The sequence below is a fragment of the Hippocampus bargibanti genome, linkage group LG02 (genome assembly GCF_051943395.1).
Source record: "Hippocampus bargibanti isolate YZ-2025 linkage group LG02, ASM5194339v1, whole genome shotgun sequence".
Lineage (NCBI taxonomy): Eukaryota > Metazoa > Chordata > Actinopteri > Syngnathiformes > Syngnathidae > Hippocampus > Hippocampus bargibanti.
The window spans coordinates 3,668,226-3,689,732 of NC_142735.1; the positions used below are offsets into that span (position 1 = coordinate 3,668,226).

General features: G+C 39.5%; 2 protein-coding genes across 2 annotated transcripts; both read left to right on the forward strand.

The window, feature by feature from the left end:
- Nucleotides 1–414: 414 nt before the first annotated feature.
- On the forward strand, nucleotides 415–15,999 carry sncb (synuclein, beta). The gene is made up of 6 exons (XM_089020901.1): nucleotides 415–574; nucleotides 1,349–1,482; nucleotides 6,968–6,997; nucleotides 7,163–7,248; nucleotides 10,530–10,616; nucleotides 15,116–15,999. Exons 2-6 carry the CDS (start codon nucleotides 1,362–1,364, stop codon nucleotides 15,143–15,145), a joined length of 354 nt encoding a protein of 117 aa, XP_088877027.1. The 5' UTR covers nucleotides 415–574; nucleotides 1,349–1,361; the 3' UTR covers nucleotides 15,146–15,999.
- A 1,201-nt stretch (nucleotides 16,000–17,200) lies between these two features.
- On the forward strand, nucleotides 17,201–20,510 carry adirf (adipogenesis regulatory factor). Its single transcript, XM_089016583.1, has 3 exons — nucleotides 17,201–17,354; nucleotides 17,435–17,497; nucleotides 19,890–20,510. The coding sequence occupies exons 1-3, from the start codon at nucleotides 17,276–17,278 to the stop codon at nucleotides 19,991–19,993; spliced, it is 246 nt and encodes an 81-aa protein (XP_088872709.1). The 5' UTR covers nucleotides 17,201–17,275; the 3' UTR covers nucleotides 19,994–20,510.
- Nucleotides 20,511–21,507: the final 997 nt, after the last annotated feature.

Genomic DNA, 21,507 nt, shown 5'->3' on the forward strand with positions numbered 1-21,507 from the left:
GTTCATGAAACTATCCACCAGCAGCACCAGCAATGGACTAACGGGGGCACAGCTTGCCCAAGGCAGCTGGCATTGCTGCAAGTCGTGAGAATAAATACTATGCAGCAGAATTGTGTATAAGAGAATTTGTATCTGTCTCCTGTAGTTGCATTTGACGTTAGATTTCATGCATCGTTTCGGTGTAGTAATCATCGAATATCTTCAACAGTCGAAATGAATTTACTTGAATGGACTTTCTATTACAAAAAAAATATATATCTAAAATGCCGACAACTACATTCGATAAATCGTGACGTTGGCGTCTTTCTAGCCTTTATGCTCGCCGTAGCAGGTGAAATCGAGCCAGGGGGTGATCAATATAGTGGAGGAGGCTTGGCGGTGAGGGTGGAGGCGTGTAGGAGTGGAAGGGAGGGGGAGGAAAAGGGGTACGTGACGCTCTCAGCCGCACTGTTGGTGGAAATCATCGTGAGGAAGACCCACCGTAGTAATCGTTGCAAGATATCTGCACTCCAAAAAGACGACAGTTCCACACGATCGACCACGAAGCAGACAATCTAAGGCTATTTGTAAATAGGTAGGGAGACATTTTATATTCGTTAATTGGCTTGCAAGTGGTATTTGTCGCCGTCACTGTTCAGCGGTTCGCCACCATTTAAAGAGACGGCTTATATAATTGCTGTGAACATATCGAATACGGTGTTTTTTTTATTTCGAATGCTATATTGTTTATTGCTATTGAAAATGTTCCCAATCGCTTTATACATTTGCTGCGCGTCATCAAATAATTAATCGGGTGTACAGGCAATGGCGTCCGATTGAAATTGCATGTTAATTTTGTGCAAAAATCGGTCATGCTTATTGTATTACCCTCCATGTATATGTTAGCACCGAGATGCGTGTAGCGATGGCAGTGTTCCCATCCCCCAGTAATAAATCTCACCTCAATGAATATGCTGTGCAGTCCTTCAAAAAAGGCCCCGGTTCCCATGCAGGCAAGCATCTCCCCAATTTTGAGTGTAGCATTACAAGTGAGGAATAATTAACGACCCACCGGCCCAATTAACAATTTAATTGAAATATTTTCGCTTTGAATATTAATGCCTGTGGGAGATTTCTGAAAAGGGCCCTGATGCGTGAATGAACACAGTGGCTATTTTTCCCCGACTAGGCTGTTGGCCTGAATGCACCTGCTATGATTTACCACACGGGGCGGTATAGCTCCCATTTCCCCAGCTCTTCAGGACACACTGCATGTTCCATTGCATATATCGAACAGTTTCATCCTCTTTATTAGCATGAATCTCTTTGCAAGTCTGTGATTGACTACTACGTGTTAACTTCTGCACAGTTGCTCCCCCAAGATGGACGTGTTGATGAAGGGTTTGTCCAAAGCCAAGGAGGGCGTGGCTGTGGCTGCAGAGAAGACCAAGGAAGGAGTTGCCGTGGCGGCCGAGAAGACTAAAGAGGGAGTTATGTTTGTAGGTAAGATGGACCCAAATCCAGGACTGATAACCGCTGTAAGGGGAATTGATATAAAGTGTGACCAAAGAAATATTAGTCAAGTCACACTGTCTTGTTCTAATTCTGGCCCCAATTTTCAATGTAGTTTATAAAACTTATTATTTTACTTGAAAGTAGAAAATGGGTGCATTGGCTGGAATGCTATTAATTGCAAAATCAATTATTAATTCAAGCAGACAAACATTCAATGTCCGTGTTGAAAGCTATAGCAGTCGATCCACTGTGCTATTAATTATAGAGGCTATTTTAATAACTGGCGTGGAAATAACGTCGATATCAGTTGCTGCGAGTTGTAGTGCACTGTGGTGAGGAGTATTCGTAGCTGATGCGATGCTCTAAATATCCTCTCGCATCACTTGATAGAGCGAGAAGCATGAGATGAGCTGGGGGTGGGGCATCATGTGCCATGTTTGTGCACTTGATGTGCAGGCAAAGCTCACTGTATGCCACATATACACATCCATTTCATGACATATATTTCTTGTTTCCTGCAAGACTACTTCACTGCAGATTGCGTGTCACAATTCCATCTCACTTATGTTTTCTCATTTTGTAAGTCGCAAAGCCCTATCACTGCTGAAGTGTTACTTATTGACAGACATTAATATGGCACAATAACAGGGAGTCTTTGTGAGTTTTTTTTATTTTGTGTTGTGAATTGTTTGAATATTTATTGTCCTTTTCAAGCAGGCACACATATGTAAATTACAGTATGCATCAAAGTTCATTTGCAAATAGTAAAGCGACAGAAATAACTTCTGTATTCACTTTGCATGCCATGTTCTGTTTTTTCCGATGTATAAGGCGCACCTAAAAGCCTTGATTTTCTTCAAAAGATGCGCCTTATATACAGAAGCGCCTTATATGTGAAGTAATATTGAGCCACAACAGGTCTAGCAATGCCTTTCAGAAGCCCGAACTCCATTTTCCCCTGTAGAAGTTGTGCGTAACTGCCTCTAATGTAACGCCTTATAACGTGGTTTGCCTTATATTTGGAATACGTCTTTGTAAGCTCTCAGTCGTACAGCAGTGGTCCATCGCTGAAAAGGTTTCTTCACCCATCATCTGTCCTTCTTTGAAGGGGTTGGACGTTTCGCTCCTCATCTGAGAAGCTTCGTCAGCGAACTAAAATTTGCTAGTACCTCTGGCCCTATATATATATCCTTAAAGGACAACCGACGTCTCCGGACAAGTTGTGTCCATAATTTGTAAAATGGCTTCAAATGACTTCACCGCATATAGCTATATTTTACGTTTTAAGACTTGTGCTGAATATTCTGGAAGTCTTGTTTTTAAGTTGGTGACGAGTCCGTACGTGACGTCACTGAAGGAACACCCCTGACCGAAAATAAAGGACACATTGTAGCAGTCCTTCCATCACGTCAATGCTTGTTTGGTCTGAAAACCTCGTGTTGCACCAGAAAGAGCCAGAAGAGTGCGTCCAAGCTCCATGTAAGGAATTTATCAGTCTGTGGAAACGGGCTGATTCATTCCTCACAGGAGCTCAGTGGCCATTTTCTGCCTCTTTTTGGGTGAGACATTTCCCCCCAATGTTGCCTCAAAATGGCACGGAATAAATTCTTTAATCGTTTGCAAACATGTATGCTTTCCTCTTCAGAACTATTTGAATCATATTCATAACTGGATGTGTAACAAGAAAGCATATTCTCTGAATCTGAAGCTATTGTTTTGACTCTCCAGCAATGCAAGACGTCTTGGCATGACGTCACGAACTGGGGGCGGGACTTTGTGAAAATGCCCAATTCGCAGCTCATTTTTTTGCAGATTTTGGACACTAAGTCATTTTTCTTGGTGTTTTTTGCATTCGACTAAAAATATCATGCTGCGTGTTTTGGTTATTTTAGATGTGATAAAATGTTTTTCTGATGTCAGTTAGGAAACAAAAAAGTGACGTCGGTTGTCCTTTAATGTCCAGAGGTGGCGGTGCTTATATTTGGCAAAGTTTTATATATTTATCTATTATGTTTGTAAAACCTTTGTCATTCATTGAAGGTGCGCCTTATACTCCGGTGCGCCTAATATATGTAAAAGGTTTGAAAAAAACACCATCTATTGGGGTGCGCCTTATACTCCGGTGCACCTTATACAGTGGAAAATATGGTATTTGATTTCCCCCCAAAAAACAATTTGTGAGGTAAATAAAAATTAACATCAGTATTCTTTTATTAACATTTAAATACACTATGGATAAAATGTTTGCCGATTATTTGTAAATTAGTTGAAGACCCACCGGCCCTAAAATAAAATGACCTGAAATTACAATAATAAAATCAAATGCCTTACACACGGGAAAATACGGTAGTTGATGCAGCGAGAAACAAGTAAGCTAAATTGAGTGTGCCGATTTGATCCACTGAAGAAAAAACAAAACACATGCATTCCTGAGATGCCTGTTGTGTGATTAAATAATGGCCAAGTCCTGCATTGCGCAGCTATCAATAGATCAGTATGATCTTTCTTTTCTAGAAGACCCAAAATGGAAACCCCTGGTGGTTGTCACCACTGATGTGGTCGCACCGTGTAGGGACCTTGTGGGGAAAAAAAAAACATTGTCAGATGTATGTGCAATTAGATCTGACCTGAAATCCAATTACTGTGTCCCTGTCACTTATCACGAGCAGAAAACATGCCAGGCAGTACTCAAACTGCATGCTGGCTCTTTTTCAGATTCTCCACAATTGTCTTGTTATGCCAAAAATAGAACACACATTTTTTTTGGGGACTGTAGGAGTTGTTCTTTCAGCGCACCTACTAACTCATAGTTATATGGATGCATTTCCTCGGTTTAGGTTTGTTGTGAATCTGCCATTGGTGGGTCGTGCATGTCTATCCTAGGCCTTCAGTCTGAATCAATCAGCTGCGTGTGTGGTGTGTTATTACTACACGTCCATTAGAGGGTGTCGTTGGCCAGGAAATAACGTGTGACTTGAAGAAACTTAAGAAATACTGTCATTAAACTGTTCGAATTTTCACTATGATTTACGATAACCTCATATAATTGCAATAATATTTGCTATTTTTACTTGCTTCGTAGCTGTCCACCATTGATGATGTCCATCTAGTCTTGAAAAGTCCATCTTGAAAATGGCTTGAACAGTATATCCCCAATCACATCAATTTCTTCTCCTTCTTCAGACATTATGGGTTGACAAAACTGCCATTAAATCAACACAACAATATATTTGCTTATGCAACTCGCTACAGATACAGTGTGCTAGCTCTGGCCAGTATGCGATTATCACTAGCGGCTAGTGATACTATTATGATTGGCTGGAGACTAGCTAATCATAGTTTGTGAAAACTGACGTTTCCAGCGCCTTCCAGCAAGCCTTGGGTTGGTTGCCAACTTTAAATCTGATTGATGAAAGCGACAGTCATTGACACTGCATTTACGACAGGGCCTGCAGAACTGATTGTGAAGGCGTCCAGGTAGATTTCTCACCCTGGTAACAAATGAAGGCTGAAATGTGATTGGTTAAATGCTTCAATACAAAAACACACATATGGAGGCAGCGCAACAGGGGAAAAATAGTTCAAACAATTGAACAATGCCGTGGTTGTATTTTAAAGCAGCCATAAAGTTGATTAAGTCTCTTGAATGAATTGTTCCCTTGTGCCTTCATGTCTTTGGCCAGTTTGGAAATATGAGCTATGTGGGAGTCTTTATATATCTATGAAACAAATCATTACCTTCACTCATAGCTCATAATTACAGGAGTACAATCGTGAACTCCTGCTGCTCGTTGGAACTAGGTTTTAATGGCCTATGGTGTCACGTCAGCAACTGTTCATTATTTCTAATACCAGGTGGCACTTTCATCCATCAGTTTTATATCATATTTAAAAATTTGCTTCCGTAGTGAAACACAGTTTAATGCCACAGACCCTAATTTGGTAGATTGGAGCTAGTTAAGCGTGTGTGTGAATTTGGTAGTCACGCTACACCTTTGTGGTGTGCCTCTGGTGTATCTGCAAATTTGGTGGCAAAATGTCAACTAAATTTGACATTCACAAAAACCACATCCAATTCATGGTGTCGGTGGTGTCATGTGATTTTGGTGCATTTGATGGAGTTCCAGGCAGAAAAATGTGGACATGTGGTGGATGATATGAAATGTCAGTCATGAAGATGACAGTACCTTCGGATAATCCCTCGCAATCATTCTAGAAATCAATTCATTCAATTGATTATAATCATTTTCATTTTAAAAATATTTTAAGAGCTGCCCTGTCACTATACGTCGGTTGTCCTTGAAGAGATTCTTTTTAGAGTGGTCAGGAGGAAACATCCCCAAGGACTGTCTGTTTCAATGGGCCTCATAGATTATTGGCCTAATCCTTCCTGATATCATTCCACACCTTGCTCAAATGTTTAGAAGCATGCTATTGCAGGTTAGCATACGATGCGACTCCCTGGGAGTTTTTAATTGAGCTTGAATATCTACATAGCTCATCACAGCTGACATTGAGATATTAATATTTCAAATGTCGACTGTGATTATCATGTGATGGATTCTTCATCCTCTCAGCATGTGCGGTGCCCTATTGCGCCATTTCTTTGTTTAAAGGACAACCGACGTCTCCGGACAAGTTGCGTCCATAATTTGTAAAATGGGTTTAAATGACTTCTACTGAGTGTATTTTACAAAGATTCCACAGCATATAGCTATATTTTACGTTTTAAGACTCGCGCTGAATATTCCGGAAGTGTTGTTTTTGAGTTGGTGACGAGTCCGTACGTGACGTCACTAAAGGAACGCCCCTGACCGAAAAAAGGACACATTGTCGCAGTCCTTCCATCACGTCAATGCATTTTGCTGTACTTTGGTCTGAAAACTTCGTGTAAGACCAAAAAGAGGCAGAAGAGGGCGACAAATATCCTTGTAAGGAATTAATCAGCCTGTGGAAACGGACTGATTAATTGCTTACACTGCTTTGTCGCCATGTTCTGCCTTTTTTTGGATGCGACATTTCCCACCCCTGATGCCTCAAAATGACACAGAATAAATTCTTTAATCGATTGCAAACATGTATGCTTTCTTCTTCAGAACTATTTGAATCATATTCATAACTGAATGAGTAACAAGAAAGCATATTCTCCGAATCTGAAGCCATTGTTTTGATTCTCCAGCAAGGCAAGACGTCTTGGGGTGACATCACGAACAAGAGGGCGGGACCTTCTGGAACAGATTTTGGACACTTTAAGTCATTTTTATTGGTGTTTTGCATTTGACTAAAAATATCATACTGCGTGTTTTGGGTATTTTAGATGCTATAAAACGTTTTTCTGATGTCAGTTAAAAAACAAAAAAGTCACGTCGTTTGTCCTTAAGTGTAATAGCTACCCAGGACCACAAAACAAAGATGATTTTTACAGTTGAATTAAACATGTCTAAGTAATTTGTCTTTGTCTTTTGTAAACTAGGTAACAAAGCCAAAGACAGTGTCGGCACAGGTGAGTTCTTATTTTGAATATTATTTCAGCTGCTGGAATTTGATTCAATAGTCTGATGAAAACCACAAAGAAATAGTTGTGACATGTGCACATCCTGTGCATAAATTTGAACTTTCTAAAAGATTCTCTTCTGAAAATTGTATGTGTGTGTTTATGTGTGTGTAGTGGCTGAGAAGACCACTGGAGCGATGGAGAACATTGCTGCCGCCACTGGCCTTTTGAAGAAGGATGAATTCCCATCTGACATAAATGTATGTACATTTGGCCATGTTTTTTCCTTGCAATATAATGAAACAATGTGCGTTTGTCATTTGTGAATAATTTCACATGAACAAAATGCTGGTCATGCTTGTTGTCCTAAGAATTTAAGTCATGCAAGTCTATTGAATTCAACTGCACTTTTGCACTTTTGTACTCAGCACAATTGATGTTCGACCAAGTAGTGGAGAAATTTACAATTCAAAGCAGCAAATAGATGACAGTAAGAGGAAAGGAAAGGAAGAAGTAGAAAGACGTAATACCGGACCTGCTGTAAAAGCAGCCACTCTCGTGGCGCCATCTTGAAGTCAAAACAACAACAAAAAAACTACATAACAAATAATGTGACACAACACAAAAGACACAGAGTCATTCAATCTTCAGCACTTCCTGCACCCTCTTTGTTGTATGAAGTAGTTCTAGATGAACAAAGAGAGGATCAGAGCGTCCTTTTCACCAGTGGATCAGAGACGTCTGTTTAAAAGCAAACACGAAGTTGTACATCCATTGACGAAAAGAGACTGTCTCACATCTCCTGTCCCACATAAATCCGCTTCAATTCCAAGCCGCGACAGTTCCACATACGCATTGGCGCTCTGCGCTGACGCACCTTTCTTCTCATTGCGGGCTCCTCAAGCCATCCATCCAAACTGTCCAAAAACACCAAACTTTCCACTGAACAGAGCGAGGCAGTGAAAATGCTGCCAATTACAGGCACAAAAAAGCACAATCACCCCAGAAGTTGTCCAGCGATGACAGTCAAATGGCACTGACAGTGCTGGCATATTCATGCTGCCAAAAAGGCGCAATGGCTCAGTATAGTCTCCTCCTTGATGAATGTCGTGGCCAAAAAAGACAACGCAAAAACAACCCCAAAACAAAGCAAGGCTCCTGAGAGCACTTGATAACGGCTGCCTACTCAAACGCCATCTTAGAATTCTGTCATCTACAAGCCACTGCAAATACTTATTTAACCCTCTCATGCACCATTCTTAGTCCAAGATGGCTGCCTACACGGGCGCCATCTTGGACTTGTTTTTGTCCCACTTGCGTCACTAAACTTCCGAATTATTACATCTGTCAGTATGATGCAGTGTAGTTGTATATTGTAATGAGCAAGGGCAGCAATGGCAACTTTTTTTTAGTGGACACATTTTGAACTTGTCGATTAGAGCCCATTATTAGAATCGAATTCAGTTCCAAATAAGGTGACAAAACAGAGTTCTTCAGCTTTTACTCAGGGAGTCATTGCGGTGGCTCCCTCACAGAGGATTACAGCTTGTTCTTCGACCTAATTGACTTTATTAGAAGAGGTTTAAAAATAAGAATGGTGACCCACTAGCTTTGTATTCAGGACTCATTGTTGCACAGATCTTGATGAACAAACTGCAGAGAAAGGACATAGTCGATACCTTGTGAGGTCACCAAAGTGAATATTCTCTTTGAGTCGTATAAACACAACAGATTAAAGTTGTTTTCCTGGCATTGGAGGAGGGCAGTTTGGTTTAAAGGACAACCGACATCTCTGGACAAGTTGTGTCCATAATTTGTAAAATGGCTTCAAATGACTTCTACTGAGCGTATTTTACAAAGATTCCACCGCATATAGCTATATTTTACGTTTGAAGACTCGCGCTGAATATTCAGGAAGTCTTGTTTTCGAGTTGGTGACGAGTCCTCACCCTACGTCACTGAAGGAACACCCCTGACCGAAAAAATGACACATTGTATCAGTCCTTCCATCACATCAATGCATTTTGCTGGACTTGTTTGGTCTGAAAATGTCGTGTTGCACCAAAAAGTGGCAGAAGAGGGCGACAAAGCTCCATGTAAGGAATTTATCAGCCTGTGCAAACGGGCTGATTAATTCCTCACACTTGGTCGCCATTTTCTGCCTCTTTTTTGCTGATACATTTTCCCCCAATGTTGCCTCAAAATGGCACAGAATAAATTCTTTAATCGATTGCACACGCACTGGGGGTGGGATTTTCTGAAAATGCCCAATTAGCAGCTCAATTTTTTTGCAGATTTTGGACACTTTAAGTCATTTTTATTGGTGTTTTGCATTTGACTAAAAATATCATACTGCGTGTTTTGGGTATTTTAGATGCTATAAAACTTTTTTCTGATGTCAGTTAGGAAACAAAAAAGTGATGTTGGTTGTCCTTTAAGGGAGCCGTGACAGAATGAGTTAATCGCCGAAAAACATTACATACACTTGCATTTAAACAAAACAAATCTGGACTGTAAATTATGCCTCGACAAATGTGATTATATATACAGTAAAGTCTCGTTATATCGATATCGGATATATCGATAGTCCCGGTTATATCGATACTATTTCTATGCACGCACAGAGAAAATTACATGCAAACAGGGTCGGATATATCGATAGTCCCGGTTATATCGATATTTTTTTCGGACTCCCTTGAATATCGATATAACGAGACTTTACTGTATATTCATTCATTCATTTGTTAGTTCGTTCATTCATTCATTCATTTTTTTTTTTTTGTGTAAACTGCTTTTCATTTTCACTCATTCACTGCCATTCCCAAATGTATCCGGGAATTGAAAATATGAGGTGGAGCGCCATTCCCCTGAATAAAGCGCTGGTCAGACCTCTGGCTTTTCCCTTCCACGAAGGGGCAGCATTTGCCTTTTGTACAGCCGCCCCCATTTCAAGCTCAGATAACTCCAGACCAATATGCCTTATTTTATTTTTTATTTTATTTTATTTTATTTTATTTTATTTTATTTTATTTTATTTTATTTTATTTTATTATTATTATTATTTTATTTATTTATTATTGTGTTACTCCCGAACCAAATAAACTAGGAATTAATTTATTTTCTGATGAAAGTAGAGAGTCTAAGGTTTCTTATGCTGTATTGAATGTTTATGTAGTCCTAAAACTCAATATTCTGTGGGACCTGCAATTTGAGTGAAAATGACAAAAAACCCCGGCACTGGACTGGACACGTTTTTGCACGTCTGGCAGTGAATGAGTTAATTCATGGTCCATTTACTTTATTTTTGCATCATCCAAGTTTATCATACCAAAACCATTTTGTTGAATATATTTGGACCTTTAACCGAACGACTGATGAATCTATGACTTTTATTTGTTTAAAAAAAATACACGGAAATTGCATCAAGTCACAATGGCAAATGCACTGGGGTGGGGTGCATCTCTTCACATTTGACCGTGTGTCTCTGTGTATGTCTGCTAAGTACTTCATCTTTTCATTATTTTCTCTCTGATACATGCAGCCTGAGGAATATGGACAAGAGGTCATGGAGGGCCAGTCAGAGGGAATGCTGGAGCCAGAAGGAGAGACATATGATGACACCCAGCAGGTGATCAGCTTGTAATCACACACTCACACTTTTCTATCACGCAGTGGAATTCCCTTTTTTTTTTTTTTTTGCATATTTTTTATAACACTCAAATATTCAATTTTACAGTCAGGGTTGAGTCCACTAATTGCCATATTCATTGTCTCCGATATGCACTTTTCTGCCGTGTACTCTCTTATCTTACATAAACTACCCTATAGATCCGAGGTGCCCAACCATTTTTGACCAAAGATCTACTTTTCAAGCAGTCGACCTCCCACAAAGTTCCATTATGCATGCATCGACACCCGCGCACGTACGCAAGCAAAAACAAGTCTCACAATGGAGAAAGTCCATAATAATAATAATAAGAATACATTTTATTCATAAGCGCCTTTCAAAACTCTCAAGGTCACTATTCACACCAACAAAGTGATAAAAGGAAGAGGAAAGAAAACAGAAGAAGTAGAAGAACAAAATATGGGAGCTAATGTTGCGGCGCCATCTTGACGTCAAAATAACAAAATAATATGACAACACAAAAGACACAGACTAGCTACCTATCTAGCTACCTACCTACCTAGCTAACTAGCTACCTACCTACCTAGCTACCTACCTAACTAGCTACCTACCTACCTACCTACATAGCTACCTAGCTAGTTACTTAGATACCAACCTAGCTACCTACCTAGCTATTTAGCTAGCTACCTACCGAGCTACCTACCTACCTACATAGCTACCTAGCTAGCTACTTAGATACCTACCTAGCTACCTACCTACTTAGCTAGCTACCTAGCTAGCTACTTAGATACCTACCTATCTAGCTAGCTTTCTAGCTAGCTATATATATATATATATATATATATATATATATATATATGCTCAAAGTTTTGTTAAATTACAACATGCAAGACCAATGAATATCACAAGGTATTTGTTAAAGGGCAAAGCGTGTGCGCTGACACAGTAATAAAGATCGATAATACGAAATATAAAATGATTAAAATGACACTAAAAGTGATAAGATTTATCAATGAACTCTCAACATTTTGGTATATAATAATATTCAATAGAAACCGTTGCTTAAAAACAACAGATTGACATCGTATACTATCCTGTCGTATAGGAGATGCCAGTGTGTCATCATTTGTTTTGATCACGTGACCCTCGCGTCAGCCATTTTGAATGCTTTTCGATTTACAACCGTTTGATTTACGACCGTTTTGTCTGAACGGAACCCGGTCGTAACTCGGATGTTGTTTTTTTCTGTTTCCTATCGAATATGACTTAAATGTTCACATTTTTTTTTTTGTTTTTATGGCTTCACTTGATAATTTCCCTTCCTTTATCCCATTCGACACTGTTTTATTTGTGTTTTTTTTTCCTTTCCTTTCCAATCAGTCCCGTGAGCAAAACGGCATTTTTTTTAAAATCATTCACGTTTCTGCCAGGCGGTGACTCATGACATCCATGTTCTCTCATTGCTTCCTTTGCCTATCCTTCCCTTCCCCCATCCCGCTCCCTTCAGCAGTTGCACACTCTCATGGTCTGAACGGGTGTGGTGATGACGTCCACTGCCTTATTGCATTCTGGGTAACACTATGGGCCTCCCTGCATTGCTGTAAATGTGAATTATAGTGCAGGAAGAATTTGCATGACACCTCACTTTTGGCTGTGTTGATGGAAAACCATTCAGTTCGTTTTAATGATGACTAAGGAGCATCGCGGTCTGTGAATTTAAGACTGTGTGAGCAGGAGGCGTGAGCAGTTAAATGGATGCTGGGTATGAGCTCACGACTCGTTCTTGAAGCTCTTCTTCGGCCTGCTGCTGCCCCCTGTAGGCCACACAGAGACATTGAACTCAGCACACTATGTAGTGACGTCATCTTTCAGCTTTGTGCACGCTGGTCCGCAAAACCTGTTTGTAACCAATGAGTAGGATTTAATGCGTTGTTTTCGGAAATTATGTCATATCTGGGTGGTTTATTGGATTATATTAGCCTTTATTAGTCTCGCAATGGAGAAATATAGGACCTGCTGTAAAGGCAGCCAGTCTTGCGACGCCATCTTGAAGTCAAAATAACAACAAAACTAAATAACAAATAATGTGACATAACACAAAAGACACAGACAGTTATTAATTATTAAGCATTTTTCTACACCTACACCACTAGATGAAAGAGGAGAGGATCAAAGCGTGCTTTTCACCAATGGATCGGGGACATATTTCGGCGCCTAAAAGGCCATTCAAAACTGCAATGACATTAATATTGAACCCCTTCCTCTACTCCCTAATTCATATGTAAATGATGAAATATTGTATTGTCAGTCTATATGCCAAAAGGCTGACGTGGATCTCATTAAAATGAAAGAATGTCTTCATTTTTGATTTATTTATCCCATTATATTATGTTTTGGTTGATTATTATTATTATTTTTTTTAATGTTGCATTACATTAACGTTTTTTATTTTATTGATATCACTTTCTCTTCGGCGATCATGACTGTCTCTATTCATTAGGGTGCCACGATCAACATGATGTAAATGTACAAGAATGAAATTAACTCATTCACTGCCAAATGATGTGCAAAAACGTGTCCACTCTTATGCCAAATTCCAGGACCCACAGAATATTGAGATTTAGTACTACATAAACATTCGATACAGCATAAGAAACTTAAGACTCTCATCTTTCATCAGAAAAAAAGCTAATTCCTAAATTATATGGGTCTGGAGTCATCTGAGCTTGAAATGAGGGCGGCTGTCCAAAATACAATGCAATATCGGTTTATATAGCGCTTCAACAACATCTGAAGCTGCAACAAAGCGCGAACGTATCAGCTTCAGTAAACTTTGAAAACAATTCATCATAAATTACGACAGTCGAGCTAGCTATCAAGCTACCTATTTGCTCTCTGTTAGTTATCTATTAGCTTGAAATTAGCGGTCTAGCTGGCTGACTAGCTAGCTATTAGCGGTCTATCTGGCTGGCGGACTATCTAGCTAGCTATCTATTGTGTGAGCTATTTATTAGCTAGATAGCTAGCTAGCTTCCTATCTATTTGAGTAACTTTCCGGGTTGAGTGAACGCTGGCGCGTGTGGCTGCCGCTGCTCATCGACAGAAAAACTTATCCTGTGACTGTAAAGTGACCTTGAGAGTTTTGAAAGGCGCTTATTAATTAAATGTATTATTATTATTATTATTATTATTATTATATATAACATGGAAAAGGAAATGCTGCCCCCTCGTAGAAAAGCAATAACATTGCAAGAGGACATGGCCAGCGCTTTAGCGGCGCCCAAGCATGAAAATAACAAAACCCGAAGAAATTCAGGAATGGCGCTCGATGTCATATTTTCAATTCCCGAATAAATTTGTGAATGGCAGTGAATGTGTTATGTAATCTAGTCGTCGAAAGTTGCATGTTTTTTTTTTTTTAATCAAGTTGAAGAATTCCAGTAGTCCGCAAAGAGTAGATAAGATTTCTCCCTCTATCTTTCTTTTCTTGTATCTCCCCAGTCAATGATTGTTTTGGAAAATCATAAACAGTTGTAAAAGTTTTGGCTATCCTAGAACAAAAACTTCATAACACAGTGATACCTTGGCTTACTGACTTAATTGGTTCCCAGACAGAGTGTGTAAGGCGAAAGGTGTGTATCCCAAAAATTTGTTTCCCATAGGAAAACATTAAAATGAGAGTAATCCGTTCCCAGGTCCCCATAAAACATAATTTTCTACTTTCTAATTTTCTAAGCCTTAAAACTACACAAAATATACCTTATTTTAGGTATAATAAATGTGATATAGTATTGTAATTAAGGAAATAAACTGTACTGTATAATAAAGTGGTTTTATTGACCATTGTGATGGTCGTTGATGGCTTGATGGAGTGGAGTGGCCGGTTTCATCAGCATTAAACACTTGATGAGCAACGTAACCTTCTTCTTTCACCGTCTTGAGGAATGATCCCTTGTAGGTGTTTTCTCTGTGATAATTGCATCTAGTTCCTCATCAATTGTGTTCTGTTTAGCTGGGTTGATAGATTTTTGCATCAAGTGTACAGATGGCTTTTACGGGTTGTTTGTGGAGCCTGATTGACATTTTAACCTTGCAGTCTAAACTCTGCCTTTTAACTATCAAAGTTGAAACTCTCTCACTGTTGTCTGCCTGTCTCTTTAATGTTTAAACCATCCCCCCGCCTCACTGCTGCGTTCTTGACCAATCATGTACCTTCAACCGAAAACTGGGGGCGGGGACGAGAGAACAAAAACAGTCGGCTGCCATTTTGTTGTTAGAACGGGCTCGTTCGCAACCAACACATCACTCATTGAGGCAGCTCCGTGTATGAAAAAAGTATGTATGCCAAGGTAAAGTTCGTATGCCAAGGTAAACGTTTCATAAACGTAACGTTCCTAAACGGAAAAGTTCGTTAGCCAATGGGTTTGTAAACCGAGGTATCACTGTACAGTGTATTCTTTCATTTTGTGACTAACAATTCATGTTTGTTCACTCCACAGGAAAGCCAAGACTACGAGCCAGAAGCATAAAAGCATCCGTGCGAGCCACCATTCAAACCAGCAGCACAATAATATTTCTAATAAAGGACAAATACGATTCTAATTATTGTCATGCCCCCACCCACAACCCCACCCGATAAAAAAAGCTCAACAAAAGACAAAAATTTCCAATGAAAAATGTTCTTCCTTCAAGACAAATCTTTTATGATTCTATATTGTAAATGTTATTCATGTAATGTGTTGGGTGTCGATATTTATTGAGATGTAGAATCGCCCGTCCTTCACTGTCTCATTTCCTTGATTCCCTCCCAATGAAATGAGACCAGAAGCAGGGCTTGTGAATGTGTATTTTGTGTGTATATGTACTTAGAAATGTGTAATCGATGTTCATCAACTTCCAATGAGACATTGGGAGTAGAAAAAAGTTCAAAGTTGCAAGCAGATGTTCATACAATGATCTCCACTTTAAAGTGTCGACAATGCCTGTTTGTGGAATTCCTTTGTGTGTGTGTGTGTGTGTGTGTGTGTGTGTGTGTGTGTGTGTGTGTGTGTGTGTGTGTGTGTGTGTGTGTGTGTGTGTTTTTCCATTTCCTTTTGGAATGTTTTTTGAATGTTTTTAAAGTAAGAATTCTTTTTTTTTGTTTCAAATTGCTTGTGATATCACTCCAGTAAACTATATGTTTGACATGGACCGTATACATGTTTGTGTGTGGGCGTGTTTGTCTCTACTGACAATTTTAACAATTTAACAAAGTCAATATATTATGTCTTGAGATTATAATGGTTGTCATCTCAAAAGAAAAAAAATGTGCTTTAAATTGCAGGACTTGTCAAGAAAAGGTTTATGTGTTAAGCCAAAAATGAAAATCCCTTGTAAATAAAAAGTGGGAAAAAAAACATTAGAATTTGTCGTATTTTTATTTTTTTTTTCCATTTCAATTTACAGACGCTCCCCAATTTACGAACGAGATACGTTCCGAATGGTTGTTTGTAAAGTGCATCTGTTCGTAAGGTGAATTCAAGGTGAAAGCATATTCTCTGAATCTGAAGCCAATGTTTTGATTGGCTTCAGATTCGGAGAATATGCTTTCTTGTTACACATCCAGTTATGAATATGATTCAAATAGTTCTGAAGAGGAAAGCATACATGTTTGCAATTGATTAAAGAAGTCCTTCCGTGTCATTTTGAGGCATCTGGACTGCAATGTAGTGTCCCAGAAAAGAGGCAGAAAATGGCGACCAAGCTCCCTGTGAGGAATTAATCAGCCCGTTTCCACAGGCTGATAAATTCCTTATATGGAGCTTGGTTGCCCTCTTCTGGCTCTTTTTGGTGCAACATGACGTTTTGAGCCCAAACAAGCACAGCAAAATGCATTGACGTGATGGAAGGACTGCTACAATGTGTCCTTTTTTTTTTGTCAGGGGCGTTCCTTCAGTGACGTCACGTACGGACTCGTCACCAACTCAAAAACAAGACTTCCGGAATAATCAGCATGAGTCTTAAAACGTAAAATATAGCTATATGCGGTGGAATCTTTGTAAAATACGCGCAGTAGAAGTCGTTTAAAGCCATTTTACAAATTATGGACACAACTTGTCTGGAGACGTGGGTTGTCCTTTAAGGCTTACATAAGTAACCTGTATTGGTTTGTACTGAAAAATGAACATTGAATAAAATAAAATAAAAATAATAAAAAAGCTTTATAAAGATATGTACAATACTACATATGTTAGTAGTATTGTCGGTGTTAGCGGCGGAAAGAAGCAGGACTCGGAAAAAAAAGTGTGCAATGCAAAATCTAACTTACAGCATTTCTGTCCGGGCATTTTTCAACATACCCGCAAAAATGTTCGTATGTCCCATCACTCGAATGTTTGTAAGTAGGGGAGCGTCTTTATATTAGTTTTTTTTTTTTTTTTTTTTTTTTTTCTCCTTTCAGACGGGTCAGAATGTTTAGAATTTGCTTGCGATGGCTCCTGGCACAGCTAACAGGATGCCAGTCTGACCATGCCTTTTTCAACTCGTTTTATCTGAGTTAATCCAACTGGAACGTGCATGCTCACCAGTGTCTGGCTCAACCCGAGTGTATTAAACAGCAGTTGGGACTGCGATCTATTCAGACCCATGCAGTGAACCCCGCAGGGACCAGGATTGGAGCCATGGCCTCGCTGAAGAAATCCTTTGAAGGCTTGAAAGGCAACAGCCACTCCGCAGTCAAAGGGGTCAAGGAAACTGCAGGTCAATACCCTCACATGAAACAAGAACACTGCTATGCTTTTAATAATTAATTTCATGGAGAAATATTGTGCGGTTTACAGTGCAGGCAGCCCAGGAAGCTGTGCAGCAGGTGGCAGACTCATCCAAAGAAACAGCCAATGCAGGTACGGTGCACTTCAACCATTTTTCTTCTCACTGACTACATACACGGGTTACATGTGGAAAAATAGAAAGATACACAGACTATTTTCAAATGGTATTATGGTACTTCAAATATCGTCAAATGTGGATTGTTATTTTGTGAAAAGTATTTTTAGTCTTCTTCTTCTTTTCCGTTCGACTTTTCCCCTCAAGGGGTCGCCACAGCAAATCAGTGTCCGCCATCTTTAGAGGTTCGATCCGCATGTTTGTTTTGGCCAAGCTTTTACGTCGGGTACCCTTCCTGACACAACCCTCTGTATTTATCCGGGCTTGGAACCGGCACAAGAAGACTTATGTCGTTTTGTGGCTAGAGAACAAGCAACTCGCTCAGTAAAAGGCTCCCAAACATAAATGGTCATCGGCACAGCAACATTCAAAAAAGCAAAAAAGTATTTTTAGTACTTTTAGTATTAGTATTAGTATTACTTTTAGTATTTTAGTAGATGCCGCGGTTGAAAAAAAATAGAGGGGGCGGTGGCAGGCCGCAACTACTATATATGTATTATTAGATATTACAGTAATCGAGCCGAGATGTGACAAAGGCATGAATTACTGTTGAAAGGTGCTCATGAGAAAACAACATAATACACCTCAGTGCGCTTTGATTTAGGCCAGGTTTTGAATAATTATTGGCTTTAATTGTATATTCAACCAGTGTTGGAAATAACGTCTGCCCGGAGGCCCGGGGCGTACAACTTTCAAAACGTCTCGGCCTGGGTGGCCGACAACTTGTTCAAGAAAAAAAAAAACATTTTTTTTTCAAATCAAACGTTTGTTTTATTCAATAAACCAAAAGCTACAAACAAACCGCTAAAAGCCACGTGGACTCCTCTTTCTAAGCACCTTTCAAAACTTTCAAATACACTTAACAGTCAACGTCTAGTCCGAAGCACGAAACAGGCTTCTGATTGGCTGCTGTAACAAGTATGCAAATTGCCAAAAGAATGTTCGTTTTGTATACTGGGGCACGGCAGTCAATCAGAAGCCTGTTTCGTGCTTCGGACTATACCACGACAGTAAAGTGTACTTGAGAGAGTTTTAAAAGGCGCTGAGAAAGAGGAGTCCTCGTGGCTTTAAGCAGACAACGCAATGCAAACATTGCATTGTGCACCATGACGACTAACGACAACTGGAACAAAATCTTCAGCAAGGGATATTTACCATAAATTAAGCCAGGAATCATTTGTGGTAGGTACTTCCTGAATGTATAAAAATCCTTTATACTTTGCAACCATGATTTTTTTTTCTTTTCTTTTTTTTCAATTAGTCGTCTTCTTGTGTTTCAAATTGTGAAAAATGGGGCAGGCAACTTTTCAGAGTTATCTCCCCCGGTGTCCGCTAACTTTTTGTTCTGAGTTTCAGACACTGATTCAACTCAATGTAAGAATGGTTACTTGTGAGGGTTAAGAAAGGATAAAGAGCTGGAAAGGACAGAGGTGGTTTTCAGAAATACAGTAAAGTCTCGTTATATCGATATTCAAGGGAGTCCGAAATAATATCGATATAACCGGGACTATCGATATATCCGACCCTGTTTGCATGTAATTTTCTCCGTACGTGCATAGAAATAGTATCGATATAACTGGGACTATCGATATATCCGATATCGATATAACGAGACTTTACTGTATGTTAATTATCTTTATTTCATCTGATTATTGACTTTTTTACATTCCGTTTCATTGAAGAAGAGGTTTAAGAGTCTTAATAAATGTAAATGAATTTAGACCGACCACCCTCCCTACATTTTCTTTTCTCCGAAAGATTTTACAACTTTGGAAAAATACCTTTGACTAGTCGTATAATGTCACGTGGGACGACAACTAATTTGAAAGTTCAACTGTTTGGCATTGATGAAAAGGTTTCTTCATCCGTCATCTATACTTCTTTGAAGGTGTCGGACTTTTCGCTTCTGGTGGCAGTGCCAGACCTCTGCTATGGTAGGTCCCTGCTCTAAGATTGGGGGGAGCAGAGGACTGTTTCCTGAGGCTACACTGATTACTTCTATTGTCCTGACTGATTATGGTCTACGACTGGCCTGATTGCCCCATTAGCCCTGGTATCACCTCATCAGCATAACTAAGCCTATGTGGTAATAATCTCAGAAGTGTGTTGTAAGCACGATCCAAATTAAACCTCACACCACCATGGATGAGAAGAGAAACGTCCGACACCTTCAAAGAAGTACAGATGACGGCTGAAGAAACCTTTTCATCGATGGACCACTTCTGTACATCTGAGAGCTCACACACACATACTGTTTGGCATTGTTCTTGTAAATCATACTTTAAACCTGTGAGCGCCGATAACAACCTGATCCAAAAGGTTTCCTATTATCTCTCGAAATGCATGCAGTTGCTCAAGAGGCCAGCAAACAGAGCCAAGCAGCCATAGGTAAAGCTGCCGACAAGGCCACAGAAACCATCAAGGAGTTGGGACAGAAACGGGAGACCAAATGATCCCCTTCATTCATCTTTCTAAACCTGAAGCCAACTCAGCACCGTCATCATCATCTTCGACATGTTTTTAGATGAGTAACTTCGTTAAAATTGGATCATTAGAAACAACACTGAACTAACATTACAAAAAAATGCATTTTGCCCCTCTTTGCTAATTCTACCTGTTTTCTAACCACTATATATTTTGTATTTGTGAATATTTTGGGAAATAAAACTCAAAACGTTCATCTTGTGTGTGTACTGACAACACTGTGATTAGTCCTCACTTGTGTTGATAGAGAAGACAGAAAAGAAGTTATCATATTTAAAAGTTTCATGCCGCCGAACACAAGGCCCACAATGGAAGCACAGAAGATCTGGGGTCAATCTGAGGTGAACAGACACAGCCTGTTAAACTGTTATATTCATGTAGGAGCTCTGGCCTTGGACTAATTTATGACTCTTCACGGGAAGAGGTCATTAGCCAGGTTACTATCATGGAAAGGACAACCAATTAAAATATCTATGTTGTGTTGTGTTATAGTTGTTGGTTCTTGGGATGTGGTACTCAAATCAAAAAGACTGTTTTACTAATGTATCATTTAAATTTGCATATACAGTGATACCTCGGTATACGAACCCTTTGGCTTACGAACTTTTTGGTTTACGAACGTTAAATTTATGAAAATTGTATCTTGGCATACGAACTATTTTTCGGGATACACACGCAGCTGCCACAATGAGTGATGTGTCTTTCGCGAACGAGCCCGTTCTCCTGACAAGAAAATGGCAGCGGCTTGTTTTGGTCCTCTATTCCCCGCCCCCAGTCGTCGGTTAAAGCCACGTGATTGGTCAAGAATGCAGCAGTGAAGGGGTGGGGGTTTAAACATTAAAGAGACAGGCAGACAACAGAGAGAGAGTGAGAAAACACACACATGCACACACGAAAGGGAGACGACAGAGCTTGAAACAAAAAAAAAGGTGAAAAAAAAACCAAAAGTGAAATGGCGAGAAAATAGATATATAGGAAACAGTTAAATTTTGACTCGTTTCAACTTTGATAGTTCAAAAGCAGAGTGTAGACTTGAAGGTTAAAATATCCCATCAATCAGGCTCCACAAATAACCCACACAAGCCATCTGTACACTTGATGCACAAAGCCAACCCAGCTAAACAGAACACCATTGATGAGGAACTAGACAAAATTATCACAGAGAAAGCACCTAAAAGGTATAATTCCTCAAGATGGTGAAAGAAGAAGGTTACGTTCATCATCAAGTGTTTAATGCTGATTAAACCGGCCACTCCATTCCATCAAGCCATCAACGACCATCACAAAGGTAAATAAAATGACTTTATTATACAATACAGTTTATTTCTTTAATTATAATACCATGGCACATTTATTATACATAAAATCAGGTATATTTTGTGTAGTTTTAAGGCTTAGAAAATTAGAAAGTAGAAAATGATGTTTTATGGGGACCTGGGAACGGATTATTCTCATTTTAATGGTTTCCTATAGGAAACTAATT